We start from the raw sequence: 17,493 nt of genomic DNA on the forward strand, positions 1-17,493 counted from the left end.
CGGGAGCCGCGCAGTGGCGTGCTATCATCATGCCCACTGGGACTGTCTGTCCACAGCTGCTTTTTGGCCGGCATCCTATAGCGAGAGCTACAGCATGGCAGAGAAAGAAGATTAATTTCACAGAGTAATCTGTCACACTGATCAAGTCCAATGAGTTTGTGTGTACCAGGTTCTGTTCTTGCTGGCAAGATGCAGACTGTGAAGTCAGCAGGTGCCATGGGAAATCTTGGATGCCCTCCAGAAAAGGGTCACAGAGGCTGGAGATGCTCGCACTAAGCGACTCTTCCTGCAAAACCATGATTCTCAAGGCATTTGGAAATTACAGCAATATTGTACATGATGAAGCAGGGTTGTGCAAAATTCAATATTGTATAATTGGCTTACTTTTCATGAGTGGGATTTTAAGGTTTTATATATATATATATATATATATATATATATATATATATATATATATATATATATATATATATATATATATATATATATATACCGTAATTCCTCAAATAAAAACTGGTAGTCTAAAAAACGTTGGGCCTTTTATAGTGGCCGGGGGGTATGGTCAACACAGACAAATAAAGTTTAAGAAAATTTAAAGTTTTAAAGTTTAAGAAAAGTCAAGAACCGGTTGCTTTGGTTTTTGGATCACCAGTACACTGAACTGAGAAGCGTTTCTGTCGGACGCATCCAATTTGAGACCTGATGAGCTGATGATGCTGCACATGCGTGATTCAGCGTGAAGCAGACTGACACACAGGGCGTCTGAACCAAACTGATTCTTTTGGTGATGGATTCTGAAATGATTCTGTGCTAATGTTATGATCTCTGTCCACTGGAACGCTATCGCTTTTAATTTAAAACAGGTTATTTAAAACAATTTCTTATCAAACAGATGGAATTAGAAATAAAGGCCTGCCTCTAATAAAAGCCTCTAATATTAACTATTAACTATGACTTTCCTCAAACTACTGATTTGCTGCTTATTAATTGTTAATAAGATAGCTGTTAAGTTTGATGAACTGTAGAGGGCTGAGAACTGAACCTTGAGGAACACCCTGTGTCAGTGGAACAGTGGAGGATATATACTCTTGTAAAAAAACTTTCTGTTGTGGGCATAAGAAACGGGCCATAAAAGAGCTGAAACAGTGATACCAATATCAAAAAGATGTGGGATAAGTAAAACATGGCAAACTGTGTCAAATGCAGAACTGAGATGGATAAGAATCAAGATGTTAATTGACCCAGAATCCATAGACAGAAGAATGTCATCAACCACACAAAGAAGAGCAGTTTCAGTGCTATGAGTTGGGTGAAATCCCGACTGAAAAAGGTTAAAAAGATCATTACCTTCTAAATATGATCGCAGTTGTGAATGAGCGGAGACTCACTGTAACAGATGTTGAGTAGATGGATAGGAATTGAGAGGGCTCACAGCCGATCAGTGTGAAAGGATCACAAAAAATGCCAGATTACTCATTCAAAACCTTTTGAGTGAAGAGAGAAGTCCAGAAAATAATCCAGATTATTTTCCCAGCTCCATTTGGGCAGAAACACCAAAAACATAGTGATAAACAAACATCGAATAGATATCAGTGTGAAGCAGCAGCACAGGAGCTCCAAATGTTCTCATGTGGCGGAATAGTGAGAATTAATCCAAAAAGTATTTATTAATATGAATCATAAATAATAATCAATATTTTAATTTTGCTTGCATTGAACTGCAATTCTATATCCTGTGTACCTTAATTCAAATTTAGTATTTAACTGGATCTTAAAATGCATTTTCAATTCAGTTCTGAATGGTGCACTATATAGAGGGTAATATAGACATAAGGCACACCCAATTTAATCTATAAACTAGGTAATGACTCTTACAAAATGCATCCAAATGTGTTCGGAAATTGTATTTTTGTCATATGCTTTTTAAAAAGAGCTTTAATGATTTTTAATTTGTAATATTATAGCTTCATTTCCTCTGAACATCCAGATGAGGATGATGTGCAAACTCTGAGGTCAAACTCCAGCAGCAGCAAAAAAGTGTCCATGGAATAGCCATCATGCTTTCAATCCTGTAATTCCACTCAGCATCCTTTATTGATCATACTCCAGCGTGTTGATGTCAAGACACGAAACGTCCGAGAGCGACCTCGTGGTCCGCACATTATCCGTGGCTGAGAGGGCACTAATGAAATTGGATTCAGGCTCATCTGGAAAGTGCCCTCCTGTTTGATTTAATTAGCCAAATGTCTCTGCTCCCCATCCAAGCCAGAGTAAAATGATTTTCAACAACGGCGAGTTGATGGGTCGCCGCAGTCTCCGGCAGAGAAACGCCTGGGTTTCGTGACAAAAATCCTGTCAATCATTCACTCCACCAAAGCTCTCATAGTATTTCAGGGTACACCGAAATTTCGGGCTGCCCGTGAGGGACAACTTTCTTTTTCTTTCCTTTTTCCTTCCTTTTTCCCATGTGAAGGCTTACATAAGAGACAGCCACTAGTTCTTTAATGTCTAGGACAGTTTATCGTTTTACCGACAGTTGACCTCATCAATGTCTTAGGGTCACATACAAATTCAGACATGCTTTAGCGGAGACATTGACGAGATTGAAAAGGCCAGACCTGTTTCAATTTTCTCTAAAGCTGTCAGGAGTGACCCTTCAGTGAACCCTGGTCCACCTTAATTATTGTTCATCCATAGACCAGCATTAAGGAAGTCTGCAGGGCTCTGTTTCTTAATTTATAGGTTCCTATTTTAGATTATTACCCTATGCGCTCATTATGTGCAGTCTGCTACAGGAAGCTAGACACAGTTGCTTCTGTCCTGATATGATTCTGTCATGACTTACTATAATGGGACCATAAACATAAGAAGATAATGTAAGTAGCAATCATGTAACATATTTATCTAATAAGACAGTGTGAATTCGATATTTGTTTTGGTATGAATGATTAGAGTACAGCACATAGAGAAGTCATACCCAAGGACATTTGGCTGTTTTTGGTTTAAAGGTGAAGCGTCATTTATTGGTTCACTACAAAATTCTGGACTATATGTTGCCCTCTGTGGTTGAAACATGACACTGCAAGTTACGCGTTATTTATTTTTTCCAAATTTATTCAGTTGTACTTTGGCATTGTTTTTCTACATATCAGTACTATTGCTGTTATTTGTATGTTTATATATATATAGTGATTGCTTCTTAAGAAAATATTATATTCAATATTATATTAAAACAAGCAAATAAATAAATCTACATATATAGTTCTGATGGTTTGATATATTTAATATTGCATTAGAATTTAAATGTCATTCGTTTATTTTACATATGTTAATATTAAATAACTATATATATGCGAGCCCTGGCCGCATGCTCAACGTCTTCAAACAACACGAGCGCTGTCTTGCTCTCTCTCCCTCGCACATAATAATCAATTGACACAATGGTGTCAATGTTTAAATCATTTAAAATGAGAATGTAAGTGTGCTCACCCCACTTTTGTTTGTAAGAAAAAATGTGATTAGATTTCATATCGCGATACATATCGCAGAAAAATAAAATATCCCAATGTAATTTTGTCCCAAAATTGTGCAGCCCTAATATATATAAATTAAATTGTTATTTAAAAAAATTAATAAAATATAAATAAAACTATATGATCTATATAAACTATAAATAAATCATGGTCTAAGAAAAAAATGAAAATATCTAATATACTGTGAAATATTTGTAAATAAACTATAAAATATATTAATTAAAAATTTTAATCTAAATAAAAAAATTTTTTTACATCAAATTTCATGAATAATAATTAATAATAATAGTATTTAGCACTGTATACACTTCTTTAAACAAAAGTGCACTGAAAAAAAAGAATAACAGAACATTTTTACTCAAAAGTTATTAAATAATTACAAAGAATTAGAAGTTATGCATTGAATTAAGTAAAGATACTTAAATAGTATTTCAGTGTATTACACAGTGGGCCCTGTTACCCAGGAAGTGATTGAACGTTGTATCTAAAGCAGAGACGGTAGCAGTAACCCTCCAGACTATGGTGTATTGGGATTCACCTGCAGTCAGTGGGGAGAATTGGATTTGTTTTTGTTTTTTCACCCTCCAACTTCCATCTCTCCTGACACCTTTATTGAGGCAACGTGAGATAGAGAGTTCTCTAGCTCTTGCTGCTTCTTCCTGTTAAGCGATTGATGGGCCATCTGCCAAGAATCTGCATATTTGAAGAGTCATTGCACAATTACGTCAATCTGCACGACTCTGAAAAAGGGTGGAGAAATGCAGATGGCAACTCTTGCTCACCCTTGAAGAACAATTATATATGTTTATCCCATTTAATCAGTTTCATATTGCAGAGAAACTTGCAGGGGAGTTTGTTACTTGCATTGTCCTGCTATTCAACATATTAAGCAGGTCCAAAAATGGCAATAAACCAAAGCACAGCAGTAGGCAGTATTTTTAGATTAGTATTCTTGCTCCATGAGGCTAAAGCATCTCCCTCCTGTCGTGCGTTCTCCTGCATGGACACAAGGGAAGACCCTTTCTCTCTGTCTTCCAGCTCGCGTCCCACTGCAGGAACTTCAGCGTTACTTGGCAAGAGTTCCAGAAGGGTTGTCTGAGGGAGAGGATGTGCTGTCCTTGAGCTGTTATCTGCCACTACTTCATAATGAACCACGTCCCGTGGGAGTAATGCTCAATGAAGTGATGGAGGGAGAAACAGACAACAGACTCCAAGTCCCAGACTGCTTTGCTGTCTTACGCGCCTTCATCACCCACTTAGCAACAATATAAAGGGTTCTTATAATCATGGAAAACATTTAATTTAAATATTGTAAACAGCCTGAAGTTGGAAATATAAGATTGGGAATATAATAATAAAAAAAAAAACCTGACTCAAAGTTATCGTGTAAAAAGCCTGAAGCTGAAAATATAATTTTGAAATATAATTCTAAAAATCAAGGAGATTTTTTGTTTGTTTTATATTCATACTTATATTTTCAATTTGATTTCACTTGGTGTTCATACATACCAACAATATAGTAGTTTAAATATGATTTAAAAAATAAAATAAAAAATAGAAATGAAAAAACATCTGAATTGTATTTAAAATGATAAGAGTTGCCATGAGTAGGCTTATTCGTTATTCACTACTACTAAATTTATTTTATTCTATTATATTTCAAAATACCAAAAATATAGTAGTTTAAGATTTATTTGAATAAACAAAAAATAAATAAATAAATGGTTCATGACACTGAAATGTAAATCTCTCCCAATATATGAAAAATATAAGTAATAATAATATTAGTAGTAGTTGTAGAAATATTAATAATAATAATAATAATAATAATAATAATTATTATTATTATTATTATTATTAGTAGTAGTAGTAGTAGTAGTAGTAGTAGTAGCAGTAGTAGTAGTAGTAGTAGTATTTTATTACTATTATTATTTAGACTGACTTATGCACTACTAAATATTCTTCACTACTTGCATTGGTTTATTAAATATTTTGTACTATTAATTATTTTAAATATTTAGCCACCAATAAATACTATAAATACTAATATACTCTTAGTTCTTATAAATAAATTAATAATGAAAAAAAAAATGAATTATGCAGATTTTACCCTCAAAATCAGTACAGAAGATTTGGAAGTCCACCAATTCTGTCCATTCCAGTAATGAGAATTTTTTCCCCTCCATATAAATGTTGTTCTATAAATATGGCAGTTTACATGAGGTCATGTCACACAACTTTAGGTTTTAGTTAAAGACAAGAAGTGCTGATGAAGTTGGCTCTATTTTCAGATGTTTGTAGGTGTAATTTTAGTTCTTGTGATCTGCCTGCAGGGTTTGACCCAAATAGGCCACACTGTCGACTCCCAGGTGTGGACGGCTAAAAACTTCCTGCAACTCTATGGCTCTGTGATGTGGACCTTTGTGAGGGAAACCGAACTGCTTTAGTGGCTTTTGTGTTTTTGTAAGTGGGTCGTCCGGTGCTCTAGTGTACTCAGGTGCTGCAGGCGCTCTCTTCATTAGCGATGGGGTGGTGTCAGAGGGCCCAGGTAATGCGCTCCCATGGCGCTCTGCGAAGGGGACGGTCATTAATCAGTGGGATGCGGCACCGGAGCCGAGCACATCATTAGGCCCTGAAACACCACGGGATGCCGGGGTCACACTCCCCTGACCCTGCATCAGTAAGGCCGGGGAGGGGGACTTAAAGAAGGGTATGACTCTGGGCCAAACATAGGAAGGAAGCAGAAAAAGAGGCTGTGTGGTTATTATTGACCAAAATCCATTTGTTTAGCATTGGTCAAGGCCAGAGTTTCTCCCCTTTAAGCACCAATGTGAAGCCTGCAGAGTTAAATTATGTATTATGTAGCTTAAATAGACACCAAACCAAAAACCTTTTGACAGTTTCCATTATAACCTTATTTTCCTACCTTCTAGAAGTCGGAATGCTGTACAGAAATCAGATCACAGCCAAACTGGAGAATATTTGATGTGTATTAAATGTCTCTCTTCTCGGTTTGTTTCAGATCTTGGTGAACTCCATTACCCAGCCTGCACTGCTGTATGAGAACGTGGTGGTGAGCGCAGGGAACCCAATTTTGAGGGACATGCTGTTCAGCCCTGACCATCAATACATCTACACGCTCACAGATAAAGAGGTAAGAGTTCAGGGAGTGTGCTGTTTGACATTGATGGTCGACGGCTTTTATTTGGCTAGAATGTTCTGAGGAGCCCGACGGACAAACAGTGTGGTTTGGACACGCACTTGACTTGAGTTCCTAAAGATGGCAAATAGAGAGGAAAGCACACTTACACAGGATGAAAGTACACTTTTTTTTTTCAAACATTTGGTTGAAATGGCAGGAATGGAAGTATGAGATTTGAGCTTCTTCTTCATATTCATAATAGCGCTTGTTTGCCTTGATTTTTTTTTTCATTTATGTATTTACTGTATGCTTTTATCCAAAGTGGATTATTTAATTTAAAAAAAAAAAAAAGTATTTTATTTTAGAGAAAATAAAAGCTTTTTTAGAATTAGCTTATATTTTGTCTTAAATATTTAGCCAAATTTAAATCCTTTTTTGGGCATTTATTATTTTTATTATCATTATTTCTACTTATAATTGAACTAAGCAAATCTTTAACCACAATTCTCATTAGAATGCAATAAGTAATAATAATAATAATAATGATAATAGTGCTGTCAAATCGATTAATCACACTCCAAAATAAAAGTTTGTTTACATAATGTGTGTTTGTGTGTGTACTTTGCATTTATAAATAAAAAATATATTAATTATTTATTCATATTTAATAAATATTTATGTGTGTGTGTGTATGTATGTATGTGTATATATGTATGTATGTATGTAGTTATGAATGTATTTTTTCATATATATGATTTATATTATACATAAATATAAATATATATTACATATTTTTCCTAAATATATACATGTATGCGTAAGTATTTATATATTCATATAAAAATACAAAGTACACACCCACATTATGTAAAAAAACTTTTATTTTGGATTTAATTATTCATGATTAATCGATTTGACAGCACTAAATAATACAATTTGTTACTGTAATGCTAAATAATAATAATACTTTTGTCAGTCTACAGTGTATATCTGGACCAGCTCCTGTCTGTCTTTTTTGTGAATAAGTAGTTTTTTTTTTTTTTTTTGGTGAAGGAATCTATGTATCACAATCTACTATATATTTATTTTCAAACTAATTTCAAACATTTAAACGTGCCTTTATTAAAAAGTTTTTTAAACTGATGAGAAACACAAACTTTTGACTGATAGCGTAGCCTTTATAATAGCTAGGCCCGACTTTTTTAATGAATGTATGAATATTGAAAATGCTGCTGTATTATTACAAAGAAAAGCTGTTCAGGATGTGTTTTATTCAGTGTGCTGTTTCTTTATTCTGCTCAGATTCACGTGGTGAATTAGACCGTGTGTGTGTGTGTGTGTGTGTGAGCACGTGTGAAAAAGAGAGACCCGGAACGTCTCCTGATTGTCTGCATGTGATATTCGACACTGTGTCAGACCCCTTCCCACTTTTCCACAAACACACACACACACACACACACACACACACACAGACACACATGCAAGAAGCGGCGCCTCTGGTAATTCACCACTTATCGGAGAAAATTGAGGAAGGGCTTCTCTGATCTTTTCTGATGGAAAAGAAAGCATCCAAACCCCCGTCACTCCCACCATCCCCCCTTTCACGCAGACTGAGGGCTGGAGAATTCTCTCTCTCTCTTTCTCCTTCCGTATCGCTCCTTCCTTTGTTTTCCTCTAGCATTTTTCTTTGTGCTTTCATGTTCGCCTCACTAAGGGCTGATTGGAGTGCTTCCCGTCTTCCTCTCATTAAAGGGCATTTCCTTCATCACCGTAACCCCCTTCACTCTCCGCTAGCCCACACCGCAGCGCCACCTTAAATCACGATCAAATCCCAACCCGGAGCATTTATTCTGTCATTTAATGTCAGAGATTAAGAGGAAATATGTGTGACAGAATCACTGCAAACATTTGAATAATTTAACATGTTATTTTCAGATGTTCCTGCTGAGAAAAATGCATATTAAGAGAGCTTTTAGATTGGAAATAGTGAGAAATCCTCATGGAAGTTCTCATTGGTGCAATGTAGATGCCTCTTCTGCCATAGTTTGCCCCTTAACCCTTAGGTATTCATTATAAAGCAGATGAGAGATGAACGTAATCTCCCACACAGTGATTAATGTGTGAAACACACCCGAAACACTGTCTACAACACCAGTGTTGTGCATTATGAAGATAACTGAGTGCATTATAAAGCAATTCTTAATTGCGTTGATGAATCACTGAAAGCCTGTCATAGACATATTTGAATCAGTTTTCACCACAAAAATGAGAATGAAAAATAAGACATTTGACTATATTTTGTATAAATTTAATTTATTTATTTGTGATTTATTTTGTGAATTTAATTAAGCATATTTATTTATAATTATAAAAAAATATCATTGCAGTATTCTCACTACCATATTGCAATAAAATCATGCTATTACAATACAAAAGTCCTTATTAATTGTGTGAAAATAATTATTTTAATATTTAAAAATATTTGTATATTATGGTAGTATTGGTTTGTCCTACTTTTATTATGATTTTAAAGGGAACAAAATTATGAATATAAAATAAAAATTAATAATTTAAAAATAAACTCAAACATAAGACATTTGAATGCATTACAGTCCATAAGTTAGTGTGTGTGTGTGTGTGTGTGTTTGAATGAAGGAGCTAGACTGACGATCTCTCCTTTGAATTTATTTATTTTAATGGTTCCCAACACAGACACACACACACACACACACACACACACACACCTACCTACATAGACATATAAAAACATGTTAGGTGTTCCAACACTGCAATCCATCAGCACTTGGCGATAATTGTTTTTAATGTATCCACGTCTTCAGAAAATGTTCTGTAATTGGTATAGATGGTTTCTGTATGAGTGCCTCTGATACGGGCGGTGTGTAGATTGCTTGTTGAGAGGGCGGGCTTGATAACCCTTCAACACATTAACTTAGCGCGAGGAGCGTTAGGCTAACGTTCTTTAAATGGAGCCGTGTGTATTCACTATGCTCTCGGACTGATATTGATTTAAGTGCATCTGTAAATGGCTTTGTTGGGAAAGAAGGTTTTATGGAGGAAGAATATTTGAACTATTACACAAACGAGGGGGAGGAAGTGCTTCTCTCACAGGAAGTTGTGTACATAGCACTAGCGGTGGCCACACAGAGCGATGAACCGTCTCTCTGGAGGTTGAGAGGCATTGTAATGGAGATGAGAGCAGTGTTGCTGTGGTCAGCGTGTGGCTGAGAATGGAAAACCCGGAAGGTCAGATCATAGCCATGCATGGAAGGGAGGCAGACAGATGGGGCTTGATTTCTTTTGTTTATTTAAATTCCCAATAAATGGTCTTTGTCTTTTTATGCATAGTTTATCGGTGCATGTTAAAGACAAAAATGTTTGATTTAGGGGTTTCTCCCTTTCTGAAGGAACTTTATGCTGATGTAACCAATTTTTGGTGATGCTAGACATTTCTGTGCAGTTGCAAAGGCTTTCTGAGTGGCATTTAACATGTTTCTAACATTATTATCACTAGCTAAAACTATGAATATTATAAAAATAAAAATTTTGGTAATTGAAATTAAGCTGAAAAACTTTTTAAGATGAAAAATGTGTAAACGTAGCCTAGTAAAATTACCCAAAACTAAATCTGAAATTAAAAGTAAATTAAAACTATATAGAAATATTTTTATAGAATAATAATAAAAATAACAAAAATGCAAAAAACTATTAAAACTATAATTAAAGCTGAAAATACGAAAAAAAATCAGCTATCCACAATATTAAGTACGCAGAAACATTTTATATCTACCCAAGTCATATCTTCAATGTAAAGGCCATACTTCGATTTTATGTATACATGCACCACTCGTAAATTTTTGTACTTGGTTTTGACCTAGCCAGTTGTTCCACAAGGTGGCAGCACTGGCCCGGGCCAGTTTTTTTCACAGTAAAAGTGACTAAACAACAACAACAACAAAGTAGTGACTGCAACAACAGATGGCCACATTAAAGGTACAGGTTGTAGGACCTGCCACGAGAGGGTGCACTACCAAAACAATAACAATCGCGTGGTTTGATGACGCTAAGAAAGAGCGTGGAATGATGGGATTTGTTGTCTTCTACCCAACTGCTGACGACCATCAATCAGACAGAAAGATAAATCATGGATTTATGGCGAGTTCAACGATTTGTGCGATTAGATAACATACAAAGTCAATGCAAAGATGCGATCAGAGTATGGTTCAGATGCGTCCTCGTGCAGGTCTAAAGACGCGATGCCCCGCGTTTGGCGTATATGCCCCGTAATACTAATCTTGTTGATCATTATAATAGCATACGTTTTCTGTAAAGATACGAATCAAAACAACTCGCCTGTTGAGATCGCGGCCTAATGCGATCGGCATCTCTTTCTATACTTGCTACTTCCGCATTTGTCCACGACACTGTTGTCATGTGGTTTCTACGTCAGTAAAGGCGGTAACAAAATGTAACTAATGATATTCATAGGCGACTGCACTGCCCCGTGTCACTGTTTAAAATGGGAATTTCCTCATGATTTACAAGTAGTTGAAAACATTAGAGATATTGTTAGTAATCAGCTGGACAAAATATATAACTCTAGCCTAGTGGTTTTTGGATATTTTACTGCAAAAATCTTACAAATTGTACCTTTAACAAACGTAAGATGGCAGAAAAAAACAACATTTTTATCAGTCATAACTTCTGGGAGGGAAAAAAAGCAGATGCTAGACAAAGATGAAGCTTTCTAGAATGCTGTTGACCGCCTGCTTTCATGCACACTATCAAACTGTTAGACTGTTTGCATATGCTAGTGAATGTGTTAAAAAAAGTAGCTCTACTTTAGGCTTCAGTCCATGGCATTTAGTAAAAGTAGTAGCAATCTTCTCCTCAACAGTTTGCTGTCTAGTGTTTTATCCCCCTTTTAGACTGGTTTAGCTGGGCGTCAAGGCTGGGAGAGAGAACAGGTGAAAAACAGCTCTAATCAGCTCAGAAGCAGGTTTTTATCAGCAGGCTTTAGGCTTTTATTCCTAAATAATATAATAGTTTAGTTTTTGCCGTAATCCATAATCACATCATTATGGATAAAATCTAGCCCCCATCATGCATTGTTTCCCACATACTGTATTTTGTCACCCGAACATTCTTTACGTTACGTAATCTACAATGTGATCTTAAAGTGCAAGTGTGTTAAAATGCATGCTGGTTGATTGTGTCCACCTGCAGGGCTTCACTGTGCAGGTTTGGACGTACAGGATAAGCTAAAAGAGTTTCACAGGCCGCTCTCTCTCTGTCTGTAGCTGCTGCACACCAAGACCCAGAGGACCGAGAGAAAGAGAGAAGTGGAAATTAATTGGTTTGAAGCAATTTGTTCTGTCTTCTTTCCTTCATCTATCTTTTTTCTTTTCTTTCTCCCCTCTCTTTTAAGTGGTCCTCCTCCTATGGAGGAAGGAGTCAATGGGAGAGGTGCCCCAGGGGTCATTTTCTTTCAAATAGCAAGTCCTCTCTCTCCCTCACGCTCCGTCTCGCTGAGATATTGCCGACTCTTTGAGAACTGACAGCGGTCGTGGGAGATAGATTGTGATTGGATCACTCTGGCTTCCTTGAAGCCATCTTTCATTAATTTTTCTCTCCCCACATTCACTTCTTTCCCTGTTTATCGTAATCCGAGGCATCTCCCCATCTCTCTTGTCAACTGCACCGGCTAACAAGCCTCCGTCGACGTCCCTCAAGCCTGAGTCACGCATTTTTTCTCCAGGTTTTATTATGTTTGAGGAGGTGGACGGCCAACGACCAGCATTCTCTCATGAAAGACAGAGATGTTATTGTTCCCCTTTGAATCCAGCGAGCAGAAGTTTTCAAAACAATCCATAAACACAATCACAGCGTAATCCGGCCCACATTTTAATATGTTGGCTTCCGTACCTCAGGCTTACAGAGATATCACGCCGCATTAGAGAATAGACCAGGACCCTAATGTTCAGTGATATTGCTGTTTCTTTCTCGTTTCTTGCTGATCTTGTACGAAGATGCTTGTATGTCTTCCACGTCCATCTCCCCTTTTGCGTCTTATGTTTTTTTTCTCTCCATTTGTATCTGTTCATTGGACAATAGAAACGGCAGGCGGAGGCGCGTGTTGTGCCTCAAACATCAAAAACTCCATTTCGTCGGGTTGACAGAACAATTTTCCATTTCCCATATTCACACCCACTTAATTAAAAGTTGCTGATAGCCCCGGCATTTCTCTCCGCCTCTCTGGGGTCTCCGGAAAGACATAAAGCTGTCCCATACTAAGCGAGAAGAAACTTCGATTAGCGTTAGCTTGATTTAAACAGCGCTCACTGCCGTTTGGACGATAAAGTTTACAACATTTATCTGAGGCTGGGAGGAATTTCTGAGAAAAAGTCCATCAATGGATTTGTCAGTTTGGTATATTGCTCATGTAGTTTGGGAAGATATTGTTTATGCTTTTTGGGTGACTCATGAAACCTGTCAAGAATGTCACCGGCTCATATTTCACATCAAATTGTAAGGAAAGAAATATGAAATTATATCTGACTTCAAGAAAATGAATTGGTTTACTTTTTTTGTTCAATGTGTGACATTGTTTTCAGAAAGAAGTGCATTTGCCCTCAAAAATCTCATCATTGTAATATAATCAAAGCATAATCTCAACTCATAAAATCTCATTTTCATTAGTATTTTGCAAAAGAATACATACTACAATATAGATGGATGGATACAACTTTTAACAGAGGCACTTGAAAATGACGTGACATACTGTCAAGTATGGTGACCCAAACTCAGAATTTGTGCTCTGCATTTAACCCATCCAAAGTGCACACACACAGCAGTGAACACACACACACACACACCATGAACACACACCCGGAGCAGTCATGGTATTGCCGGCCTGAGACTCGAACCCACAACCTTAGGGTTAGAAGTCAAACTCTCTAACCATTAAGCCACGACTTCCCACAACTTGGCTCCATCATCAAGTATAATGCCCAGTGTGTGCCCGGTGTGGGAGCATATGTGGGTCTGAATGCATGTGTGTGTATATTTGTACATGTGTATCACTCCCTCTGTTCGAAGCCTTTGATCATAGCAACAGTGCTTGTATTGTTTCCTCACATAGCTGCACCTCATGGCCTCTGTGTAACACCGTACAGTAAGGAAACTCTACACGGCTCTCTCGCTCTCTGAAGGTCAATGTTCTTCTGTGAGAGGAAGTATCAACTGGCTGTAATCTGATTTGTGTGGCGGACGTCTTAATATAGGCAACGTGACAAGACGGAAGGAGAAACTGCCAGCACTTCATACAGTGGTATGTGTGTGTGTTGAGGTACAGTAGTTGTCTATGTATACATTAGGCGTCACAAGTTTAGACACTTGACTGCATTGAATAAAATTTTAATCTGAAATTGTATGTATAAATGCTTGAAATGAATTGTATAGACTAAAATAAATTGTACTGACATTAAATGCTTAAAAAAGTTTAAACATTTTGGCAATATAAATACATATGTATATTTAATTTTACTATATTTAAAAATATATAAAACATTTAAGCCATACGAGACTATATAAATATGATAGATAATATATAAATAACAACATATTTAAAATGTAAACATGAGCCAGACGTTTTATACTTTTATAATAAAATTATAGATTTTGTGAAAATGTAAAGCTTATTAATAAACAAAAAATTCTTGGCATTAAAGCTGCAGTAGGTAACTTTTGTAAAAACATATTTTTTACATATTTGTTAAACCTGTCATTATGTCCTGACAGTAGAATATGAGACAGATAATCTGTGAAAAAAATCAAGCTCCTCTGGCTCCTCCCAGTGCTCCTATTGCCATTTGCAGAAAGTCATCCGCTCCCAGTGAGAAACAACCAATCAGAGCTGCGGTCCGTAACTTTGTTTGTGTTCAAAATGTAGAAAAATGTATATAATAAGCGAGTAAACCATGAATCCATTTTCCAAACCGTGTTTTTAGCTTGTCTTGGATCACTAGGGTGCACCTATAATAAGTGTTTATATTCGGACTATTTTAGATTGCTTCGGGGATACCGCGGCGGAGTAACCCAGTACCTTTGTGATTCTTCATAGACATAAACAGAGAGAAGTAGTTCCAGCTACGATGTTCTTCCGCAAGACGCAAGCAGTTCTGTTTATTAACCGCTAGAGCATCAAAAGTTACCTACCGCAGCTTTAAATTGAGTATTTTTCTGCTTCTTTGCAAATTGCAAGTTAAATGATACATTTAAGCCACACACACACACACATATATAATATGTATATAATATATAATATATATATATATTTACTAATTTACTTTTTTGTACATAACTTGTAAGCCTGCTTGGGGAAAAAGTCCTGCTTAAATCAGTCAAAACAGTTTTTATCACCTTTTTACACTTAAAAATATTTCAAATTATATTATAGATTATATATTAAATTAAATATTAAATATTTATTAATCAAATTATTTTCTCATTGGCCCAGGGAAGTGGTGGCTCAGTTATAAAAAATGAGTCCTGTGCCTTTTTGAACTTGTAAGACTTTTCTAAATTGTGGAAAATTGTAACATGATAAAGAATGTTTATGTGTGCTGAAATGTTGACTGGTAGTGTAAACACAACCACACTTGCTGCAATTAAAACCATATCACAGTTCACCTCACAGCTGGACAAAGCCATTTATGGCTCATAATATTCATTCTTTTCTAGTTTGTCCTCTCTACTAGCCTTTTTTCCCCATTCCATCATTTTGCAACACTCAGTTTGTTCTTTTTCCTTCTCACCATGATTTTACTGTGGAGATCGTCCAGACGTGACATAGTGACCAAGTGAGCCATTCCAGAGCCCAGATGTTGCCATGGTGATATCCATAAACCATGCACGTTGCGCACACACAGATCCTTGAATGTGTGCTGGTATTGATAAAGCAGGAGGTGTATTGAGCTCGTAGCTGGAGACTCTACCCACATGTAGCAGTGAGAGTTTTCGTTCAATAACACTCTGCACCATGAAGGCCGTTTCTTCTCGCATATTTGCCCTGCCAGAAACAAGGGAGGAATTTTGAGTTGGAATTAGCATTTGACAGACATTTATCGGAGGTAAAATAAAGAGATGAATAAGATGGGAAAATTAAGTGACTGAAATACCAAACATTAATTATGTTTTATTATTTGTTTATCGAGTTAACAAGCAGTTGCTTTATATAACCCAGGCACAAGATACAATTTAAAACTAATTATAGAGTAATTTTAGTATGGAAACAAAATTGATCTTAAACGATTAGCTGTAGATTATATCTGTGTCTAAGTCGGTGACAAATATGATGGCAGGTCTTTAGCGGCAGTGACGCACGGTTCATTCAGAGGGGGCGGAGTCTGAATGTCAGCACACTGTGCTAATTAGACAGACTGTTGATTATACTGTTGAGTTAGTGCCTTGGAAAATATTTCTGATATAACAAAACGGTTCTTTTGGTGGTCTTTTGCCACTTTATTGATGAAAACAGTAGAAAAAGAGAACTGGAAGTCGTCAGAGAGAGAAACAAATGGCCAGATTTGAACCTACATGTCCTAGTTTCCCTAATAAACATCCTGCTTTATAAATACTCGCTTATAGCAAAGCCATTGCACAGATGTCATCTATACATCAACATATAATGTTTCAAATGAAAAAATATAGCAACACAAACATTAATCCAGATCAGTGAAAAGGATTCTCTTTATGATGCCATTTGTAAATCCAAAATTTTGACTATGATTTTTTTTTATTATATTATATTATATTATTTAGCTTTTTATATATATTTTTTAAAGAAATTATTTTATTCAGAAAAGATGCCTTTAAGTGAAAGTAAATACATAAAATTAATAATGTCCCAAATTATTATAATTTAAAATAAATGTTATTTATTTAAAAGGGATATATTTATGATTCTAATCATCAGTGTGAAATTTTGAGTTTTGATGTTTTATTCTCTCAAATTATATTATATTATATTATATTATATTATATTATATTATATTATATTATATTATATTATATTATATTATATTATATTATATTATGCTTAACGCTTTTTTAAAATATATATATATTTAACCTTTATTCAGCAAGTATGTGGTAAAGTGAAAGTAAATACATTAAATGAATAATGAATTTAATTTAATTTTCTAAAAGAAAACATGCACAGTGCCCTCAATGCAATAGCTGTGCAATGTTAGTCTATTGATGGAAATGTGCTATGCTACTTATTGCATATTAAGAACACTCTCCTTCTTCAATGGTTAATGCAATAATTGTACACAAGGTTTACATGAGTAACAACATAGAAATTCACAGTCATTTTATCTGGTGCATGAAAAAAAAAAGGTAAGCAGACAATACGGTTATAGAGAAGTGAAACAAATATTTCGACCTGCCAACGAATGGTGACCTTGGCATATCATTGCATTTCAATTGATTTGTAGTCACAGGTGTGCATATTTAGACTATACTGGCTTCACACAATAACTAGCAGTTCAGATCTGGTGTTACAGGTGTGTTTCGTCAGTTATTTGGCCACAGATGTTGCATTCCAGGATGCCGTTTATCACTGAAACCGTGTTCGGCTTGACCCCATCACCCTGACTCAGATTAACCAATGACATATACCCCACAGGGCTTTCACAGGTTTGATGGCGATACATAATATATGTTTGGCGGGGGAGGAATTCTTCAAGAAATGGAACCTATATGAGCAGAGCTTTACTTCTACAGCTGGGCTTAATG

General features: G+C 36.0%; 1 protein-coding gene across 2 annotated transcripts in view; it reads left to right on the plus strand.

Annotated features, from left to right (window-relative positions):
* LOC128011493 (plexin-A1) overlaps positions 1 to 17,493 on the plus strand; it is a 200,632-nt gene that overhangs the window by 91,564 nt on the left and 91,575 nt on the right. For both annotated transcript variants that reach the window (XM_052593964.1, XM_052593965.1), the window contains exon 4: positions 6,556 to 6,687. In XM_052593964.1, the coding sequence (XP_052449924.1) occupies positions 6,556 to 6,687 (132 nt within the window). The remainder of the gene's footprint in view (positions 1 to 6,555; positions 6,688 to 17,493) is intronic.

This window comes from Carassius gibelio, chromosome B23, assembly GCF_023724105.1.
Source record: "Carassius gibelio isolate Cgi1373 ecotype wild population from Czech Republic chromosome B23, carGib1.2-hapl.c, whole genome shotgun sequence".
Lineage (NCBI taxonomy): Eukaryota > Metazoa > Chordata > Actinopteri > Cypriniformes > Cyprinidae > Carassius > Carassius gibelio.